Raw genomic sequence first — 9007 nt, forward strand, 5'->3', positions numbered from 1 at the left:
GAAACAGGCTCTCCGATCATCTTGTACTTTTATAAGCATCTGTCACTTTGTTCCTGACGATCAGTTCTAGGAGATTCTCCACTAGTGACAGGTCTGCTGTTGCTGAGTAACTCAGACTTACGAATGTTAGAATTCTTATTGCATAAAAGTACACACAGCTTAGGAAAATGTGCTGTAAATTTGAGGGTTTTCCTAATTTTGTTTTAAAACCAAAGATAAAGATCAGAATTTCTACACAGAAGTAAAATACTGTTGATGCCTGAAATCGGGGGAGGGAGGGAATAAAAGAAAACGGGGAATGCTGGAAACATTCAGCAGGTCTGATAGCCTCTTTGGAGAGGGAGAGGCTTTTATAATGCACTCCTGGGAGGTGACCATCACTGGCTGGGCAGCATTTATTGCTTATCTCCTAGTTGCCCTTGAGAAGGCAGTAGTAAGCTGTCTCCTTGGACTGCTGCAGTTCATGTGCTGTAGGTAGACCAACCATGCAATTAGGGAGGGAATTCACAATTTTGACTCAGTGACACTAAAGGAATGACTCTGTATATATCCCCAAATCAGGATAGTGCATGCCTTCGAGGGGAACTTGGTATTTCAGATCCGTAGTGTTCTGTCACAGACCTGAAATATTAGCTGTTTTGGTCTTCCCAGATGCTGCTCAGTATACCCAACATGTTGTGTTTTTCGTTCTAGATTTTTACACCTTTGCTTCGGCTATGCTTACTATAATTTCATGATGAATGAATTAAGGGAAATCTGCATTATCTCTGAACTGTTTCTGTTTTCAGGTGCAGTATCTTGTACTCATGAGTATGGAGTTGCATGCTCGCTCAAGACGTGATTTGGAGCCCGACCCTGAATTTGATCCAATCTGTGCCTTATTCTACTGTATGTCTTCTGATTCACTACTTCCACAAACAAACAAAACTGAGGTTATTGGTGCTATAGTAATTGATAAGGACCATACCTGCTCCAACAAAGACATCTCTTCTGGTATGAAGCAATAGGACAACTAGTCATTTAATTATTGTGTGCATAATAAAATGAGTATATATACTGCAAAGTACAAAAACTGCTCCACTAGCCACATTTTGCCAACACACATTTTCACTCAAAATCAATGTTATATTTTACTCGTTCATGCATTGTGGACAATGCTAGCTTAGCTAGCATTTGTTGCTCATCCGTAGTTCCCCAAAAGAAGGTGGTGGTGAGCTGCTGCCTTGAACTGCTGCAGTCTTTGACCTGTTGGGAAGGCAGAGTCCAGAATTTTGATGCAGCGGCAATGAAAGTGCAACAATGTTTTTCCAAGTTAGGGTGGTGTACATTGACTTGGTGGTGTTTCCATACATCTCCTGCCCTTGTGCTTCTAGGTGGCAGAGATTGTGGCAGTTGTCTCTAGAAAACTATGCTAATAGCCTTCATGTTAAGGAAGTACAAACAAGTTTATTTTCTGAAAGTAAGCATTCATTTAGATTGTTACTTTGAAGTTATTCAGTCCACTCCAGAATTTACAGCTACTCAGTTGTCAAAATCAACTCAGCATCTTATACTTACCAATTTTAAAAATGCTTGTAGTTTTATGGGATAAGTTAATTATTATAATGTATTGACTTGTTCCCTAAATTATGCCCAAATGTTTGCTTTTCTTGACTCCCTCAATGCATCCTGTGTACAAGAAATACCTCATTTCTACAAAAATAACTTGCTGGGCAGTGTATTTTATTAAAGAAAAATGTATGATAGCTGTAGGCTTTTTGAATGCGCGAAGGGCTTTTTTTTTATTCATTCCTGGGATGTAGGTGTCACTGTCCTGGCCAGCATTTATTCTCCATCCCTAATTGCCCAGTTAAGAATCAACCACATTGTTGTGGCTATGGAGTGATCTGTATGCCAGGTACAGATGGCAGTTTCCTTTCCTAAAGAGCATTAGTATTCAAATTCCTCCATTTGCTGTGGCAGGATTCAAACCAGGGACTCCAGAACATTAATAGTCTAACAATAATACCACTAGGTTATTACCCTTAGTCACTCTTGTGTGACTTGATATATTGAGACATCACAGCAAAGACTAAGTCTATCCTTGTCCAAAATTGATATATTTAATACAGAACCAGGAATATAAATTATTTCTTCTCTTTCACTTTGTTCCAATGCCCAGCTGAAAATCTGTCAATTTTAGCACATTGCAAAGATTAAACTGGCAGACTTCCTTAACTGCTTTGTTTGATATTTCAATGAATCAATATGTTGAAGGTAAATTCCTCATTTATATTTGGACTGCAGGAAATTATATTTTAAAAATGCTTCTTAATCATGGACTTATGACTCACTTAGCTGATACTATAAGTTGAATTCCAAAGTGTTAAATGTCAGTTATTTTTCTAATGTTTTTGTGAAATGTTGGCACCACTGGCAAGGCCAGCATTTGTTGCCCATTCTTAATCACCCTTGATCTGAGGAGCTTGCCAGCCCAGTGCAAAAGGCAGTTAAGTGTCAGAGAACATCTGGAGTCGTATGGGCCAGGTAAGGGATAGCAAGCCAAACTAAATCAGCCTCTGTATCAATGGATTCACAACATACTGAACTTGAACCACTTAATGACCCTCAAAACTGCTCAGTTGTTCCTAATCAGACTTCACAAATAACATATCTTGGAGACTAAGTTTATGACTTAAGCAAGAAAGTAACTTTAGCAGAAATACAGATAAACTGCATGACAATCTAATTAATATCTACAAACCAAGTCTAATCTTCTTTGAATATATTCTCTCACTGACCGACCGACATAGGCATATTTAAGGGATACATTAAATAAAGTAAAAGAATCAAAATTTACCCCCAGTTTGATAACTGTTTCAACGTTGAACATAGGCCTTCATGAAATTGTTGATCAATTGCTTGATTTCCAAATAGATCTCTGAAGACAATTTACTCATTCCTTACAGACTGAAGGTTCTGAGAAAAGAACTTCAATACGTCAATAACTGGAGAATAACTAGCGAGAGCAAAACCAAAATAATTCCAAGTCCAGTCCAGCAGCTTCCAAAGTAAAACTATTGTAGTCAAAACCTAGTCTCTCAATATGTTTTGTCTGTCTGTTTCAACATTCTCTGTGATTGGCTGGCCAGGACAGACCTCCCATGTTTGACAAATTCAACATCCAACTAGCTACCAATCCCTGAATATGCAACAACAAAGTGCCAAATTATCCATGGTGTTCTCAGTGCATTATCTTTTCAGGCCAGTTGCCAACAGCAAATATCTGTCTTTGAACAGCATTTTGTTTTAGGAAGGAGAGAACCAAAGTTCAATTCTCAGCTTCAAGTGTCAGTTCCAAAATAATGCAAGAAATAAAAGAAAAATAGCGATGGTCTCAAAACCTCCGTAAAGGATATTAGTGAATCAGATGGGGGGGATAATAATGGTTCACCATTACATTACATTTCAATTCCAGAATTAGTGATTGAATGTAGATTCAACCAGCTGTCTGGCAAGATTTGGTCCCATCTCTACAGAGCATTAGACTGGACATCCAGATTAATGGTCCGATGACACCCACTATGCTACCGTCTCCTCAGTTACTTAAAATTGTGTAATGTAATACACAGATTGGAGCCCACTTCAGTTTTGTAATATTTTATATATATGCCCTGCAACTGCTAATTTTTTAAAATAAGTTAACCATTGGTTGCTTTTCAACAAATTTTATTTGCATATGGGACATGGGTATCACTAGCTCGCCAGCATTTATTGCCTGTCCAAGTTGCCTTTGAAGATGCTGGTCAGCTGCTTTCTTGAATCTCTGCAGTCCATATACTGTAGGTTGAGCCATAATGTCCTCTGAGGAAATTCCAGAATTTTAACCCAGAGGCTGTGAAGGGATGTCAATATATTTCCAAGTTAGGTTGGTGAGTGGCTTGGAGAATTTGCAGGTAGTGTTCCCATGTATCTTCTGCCCTTGAAGAAAGTGGAAAGAGGAAAGTGATCTGAGTTGGAAGGTGCTGTCTCAGGATCTTTGGTGAATTTCTGAGGTGAATCTTGTCGATACAGGTTGTTCTGCTAAAACATGCGTTTCAATAGACAATAGGTGCAGGAGTTGGCCATTCTGCCCTTCGAGCCTGCACCACCATTCAATATGATCATGGCTGATCATCCTTAATCAGTATCCTGTTCCTGCCTTATCTCCATAACCCTTGATTCCACTATCCTTGAGAGCTCTATCCAACTCTTTCTTAAATGAATTCAGAGACTGGGCCTCCACTGCCCTCTGGGGCAGAGCATTCCACACAGGCACCACTCTCTGGGTGAAGAAGTTTCTCCTCATCTCTGTCCTAAATGGTCTACCCCGTATTTTTAAGCTGTGTCCTCTGGTTCGGCACTCGCCCATCAGCGGAAACATGTTTCCTGCCTCCAGAGTGTCCAATCCTTTAATAATCTTATACGTCTCAATCAGATCCCCTCTCAGTCTTCTAAACTCAAGGGTATACAAGCCCAGTCGCTCCAATCTTTCAACATAAGATAGTCCCGCCATTCCAGGAATTGACCTCGTGAACCTACGCTGCGTTCCCTCAATAGCCAGAATGTCTTTCCTCAAATTTGGAGACCAGAACTGCACACAGTACTCCAGGTGTGGTCTCACAGGGCCCTGTACAGCTACAGAAGAACCTCTTTGCTTCTATACTCAATCCCTCTTGTTATGAAGGCCAGCATGCTATTAGCCTTCTTCACTACCTGCTGTACCTGCATGCTTACCTTCATTGAGTGGTGTACAAGAACCCCCGGATCTCTCTGTACTGCCCCTTTACCTAATTGATTCCATTTAGGTAGTAATCTGCCTTCCTGTTCTTGCCACCAAAGTGGATAAGCATCCATTTATCCACATGAAAGTGCATCTGCCGTGCATCTGTCCACTCACCGAACCTGTCCAGGTCACCCTGTAATCTCCTAACATCCTCATCACATTTCACCCTGCCACCCAGCTTTGTATCAACAGCAAATTGCTAATGTCATTATTAATACCATCTTCTATATCATGAACATATATTGTAAAAAGCTGCGGTCCCAGCACTGATCCCTGCGGTACCCACTGGTCACCGCCTGCCATTCCAAAAGGGAGTAGTTTATCACTACTCTTTGTTTCCTGTTAGCCAACCAATTTTCAATCCAAGTCAGTACTTTGGCCCCAATACCATGCGCCCTAATTTTACTCACTAACCTCCTATGTGGGACTTTATCAAAGGCTTTCTGAAAGTCCAGGTACACTACATCCACTGGATCTCCGTTGTCCATCTTCAGAATTACCTCCTCAAAAAATTTCAGAAGGTTAGTCAAGCATGATTTCCCCTTCATAACTCTATGCTGACTCTGACCTATCCTGTTACTGCTATCCAGATGTATCGTAATTTCATCCTTTATAATTGACTCCAGCATCTTTCCCACCACTGAGGGCACTAACTGGTCTACAATTTCCTGCTTTCTCTCGCGCTCCTTTATTAAAAAGTGGTACAACATTAGCCACCCTCCAATCCGTAGGAACTGATCTTGAATCTATCGAACTCTGGAAAATAATCACCAACGCATCCACGATCTCTAGAGCCACCTCCTTCAGTACCCTAGGATGTAGACCATCAGGCCCCGGGGACTTATCAGCCTTCAGACCTAACAGTCTCTCCAACACCAATTCCTGACAAATATAAATTCACTTCAGTTCAGGTCCTTCAGCCACTGTTACCTCTGGGAGATTGCTTGTATCTTCCCCAGTGAACACAGATCTGAAGTACCAATTCAACTCTTCTGCCATTTCTTTGTTCCCTGGAATATATTCCCCTGTTTCTGTCTTCAAGGGCACAATTTTAGTCTTAACCATTTTCTTTCCTTTCACATACCTAAAAAAGCTTTTACTATCTTCCTTTATATTTTTGGCCAGTTTACCTTTGTACCTAATTTTTTTCTGTGTATTTCCTTCTTAGTAATCCTCTGTTGTTCTTTAAAAGCTTTCCAGTCCTCCATTTTCCCACTCATCGTTGCTATGTTATACTTTTTCTCTTTTGACCCTGTTTCTTTACTTCCCTCGTCAGCCATGGCCACCCCTGCCTCCTCATAGGATCTTTCTTCCTTTTTGGAATGAACTGATCCTGCATCTTCTTCATTATGCACAGAAATATCTGCCATTGTCCCTCCACTGCCATCCCTGCTAAGGTATTGCATCATTGAACTTTGGCCAGCTCCTTCCTCATAGCTCCATAGTTCCCTTTATTCAACTGAAATATTGTCACTTCTGATTGTACCCTCTCCCTTTCAAATTTTCATCAATGCAAATTTGCTTTAACGTGATTGACAAATAGGGGATGCTGTTTCCAAAGCATGAACTTTTTCAAACCTCTGTTGGCTGGAGCGCGGTCACATCATCAACACTTTAAGTGTTATTTATATTGCAAGATTTTTCTAGAGTGCAGAATTGCACAGAAACACTACAGAAGAAATCACTGTAGTACATACCATTGCTACTGAGTATTAGTGGAGGTTTATGCCAACTGATCTGAGTTAGAGTGCCATTTTGCAGCAGTGTTTTTCTAAATTTCAGGTGTCTGTTGCATTTTTATATGTGTAAAATGGCATTGTGTGTTATTTCAGGACTCTGGAACAAAGTCCCATTGCTCGTTAGATCTGGTGTCACAGGTCTCCAAGTTTCCTATGTAAATGATGAGAAGGAACTATTTCAAGAACTCATTCTTAACATTAGAAGGTATTATCATTGTGTTATAATTATTTGATAACTGAATTTCTTAACCATTTTGCATTGTTCCACGTAACCCCTACCCTATTATATTCTGCTGTGGCAATCAGGGTATGTAATTTTAGTACAAATAAATTACTTTTGAAAGGGAGTAAATTAGGGAAATGGGGAATACTGTCTTAATGTTCATGGTAATTGTTTTACAACTAGTAATTTGCTCCTTGTGGGCCCACCAAAGTAATACTAATCTTTTGGTTATTGATCTGCGTTTGACCATTTTTTTATTGTTGCTTAATCGTTTCATTGTATGAATATTTGAATTAGTGCATAACTGTATAGTGAGGAAAGATATTCTTTTTCACCAAGATCTTGTTGCACTCTTTCCAGCAATAGAGTAGCACAATGGGCATCCTGTTAAACATGCATCAGACACATTCCCACAAAACACAAAGATAGGACAACCAAAGCAGAACACTCTGGGCGATCAAAAAGAGATGGGCACCAAGATGAAGCAGAGAAAAGCTCACAAGATAGATGATAGTTGACGAAGACAACTGAGAGCCAAGCCATCTGTAGAATGTTCAGTGGGGTGTGAAAAAAGACCGCGAGAAGTAAAAGATGAGGTGGATGCTATTACAATAATGGAAATTGGCAGTCAAACAAAAGAACAAAACTGAAGTACAGCACAGGAACAGGCCCTTCGAAGCCTGTGCTGATCATATTGCCCTAACTAAACTTTTTTTTTAAAAAACCTGCCCTTATTCTGTCCATATCCCTCTATTCCCTCCCTATTTATGTAACCATCCAGATGCCTCTCAAATATTGCACCATTCCTGCCTCTACCATCTATTCTAGCATTACTTTCTAGGCTCCGCCCTCCCCCTCCCCCTCCCCCTCCCCCTCCCCCTCCCCCTCCCCCTCCCCCTCCCCCTCCCCCTCCCCCTCCCCCTCCCCCTCGCCCTCCCCCTCGCCCTCTCGCCCTCGCCCTCTCGCCCTCGCCCTCTCGCCCTCGCCCTCTCGCTCTCGCCCTCGCCCTCTCGCTCTCGCCCTCTCGCTCTCGCCCCCGCTCTCGCCCCCGCTCTGCCCCCCGCTCTCGCCCCCCGCTCTCGCCCCCCGCTCTCGCCCCCCGCTCTCGCCCCCGCTCTCGCCCCCCGCTCTCTCGCCCGCTCTCTCGCCCGCTCTCTCGCCCGCTCTCTCGCCCTCTCTCTCGCCCGCCCGCCCTCGCTCGCCCGCCCTCTCTCGCTCGCCCGCCCTCTCTCGCTCGCCCGCCCTCTCTCGCTCGCCCGCCCTCTCTCGCTCGCCCGCCCTCTCGCTCGCCCGCCCTCTCGCTCGCCCGCCCTCTCTCTCTCTCTCTCTCTCTCTCTTGCCCGCCCTCTCTTGCTCTCTCTCTCGCTCTCTCTCTCGCCCTCGCTCGCGCTCTCTCTCTCGCCCTCTCTCTCGCCCTCGCTCGCGCTCTCTCTCGCCCTCGCTCGCGCTCTCTCTGGCCCTCGCTCGCGCTCTCTCTGGCCCTCGCTCGCGCTCTCTCTGGCCCTCGCTCGCGCTCTCTCTGGCCCTCGCTCGCGCTCTCTCTGGCCCTCGCTCGCGCTCTCTCTGGCCCTCGCTCGCGCTCTCTCTGGCCCTCGCTCGCGCTCTCTCTGGCCCTCGCTCGCGCTCTCTCTGGCCCTCGCTCGCGCTCTCTCTGGCCCTCGCTCGCGCTCTCTCTGGCCCTCGCTCGCGCTCTCTCTGGCCCTCGCTCGCGCTCTCTCTGGCCCTCGCTCGCGCTCTCTCTGGCCCTCGCTCGCGCGCTCTCTCGCCCTCGCTCGCGCTCTCTCTCGCCCTCGCTCGCGCTCTCTCTCGCCCTCGCTCGCGCTCTCTCTCGCCCTCGCTCGCGCTCTCTCTCGCCCTCGCTCGCGCTCTCTCTCGCCCTCGCTCGCGCTCTCTCTCGCCCTCGCTCGCGCTCTCTCTCGCCCTCTCGCTCGCGCTCTCTCGCCCTCTCTCCCTCTCTCTCGCCCTCTCTCCCTCTCTCTCGCCCTCTCTCCCGCCCTCTCGCTCGCCCGCCCTCTCGCTCGCCCGCCCTCTCGCTCGCCCGCCTCTCGCTCGCCCGCCCTCTCGCTCGCCCGCCCTCTCGCTCGCCCGCCCTCTCGCTCGCCCGCCCTCTCGCTCGCCCGCCCTCTCGCTCGCCCGCCCTCTCGCTCGCCCGCCCTCTCGCTCGCCCGCCCTCTCGCTCGCCCGCCCTCTCGCTCGCCCGCCCTCTCGCTCGCCCGCCCTCTCGCTCGCCCGCCCTCTCGC

General features: G+C 45.6%; 1 protein-coding gene across 2 annotated transcripts in view; it reads left to right on the forward strand.

Annotated features, from left to right (window-relative positions):
• Nucleotides 1-9007, forward strand: part of rev3l (REV3 like, DNA directed polymerase zeta catalytic subunit) — a 198201-nt gene that overhangs the window by 140027 nt on the left and 49167 nt on the right. For both annotated transcript variants that reach the window (XM_087983923.1, XM_043687152.2), the window contains 2 exons: nucleotides 789-993; nucleotides 6637-6748. In XM_087983923.1, the coding sequence (XP_087840049.1) occupies nucleotides 789-993; nucleotides 6637-6748 (317 nt within the window). The remainder of the gene's footprint in view (nucleotides 1-788; nucleotides 994-6636; nucleotides 6749-9007) is intronic.

This window comes from Chiloscyllium plagiosum, unplaced genomic scaffold, assembly GCF_037043375.1.
Source record: "Chiloscyllium plagiosum isolate Xiang-an unplaced genomic scaffold, Cpla_swu_hap1 HiC_scaffold_3, whole genome shotgun sequence".
Classification (NCBI taxonomy): domain Eukaryota; kingdom Metazoa; phylum Chordata; class Chondrichthyes; order Orectolobiformes; family Hemiscylliidae; genus Chiloscyllium; species Chiloscyllium plagiosum.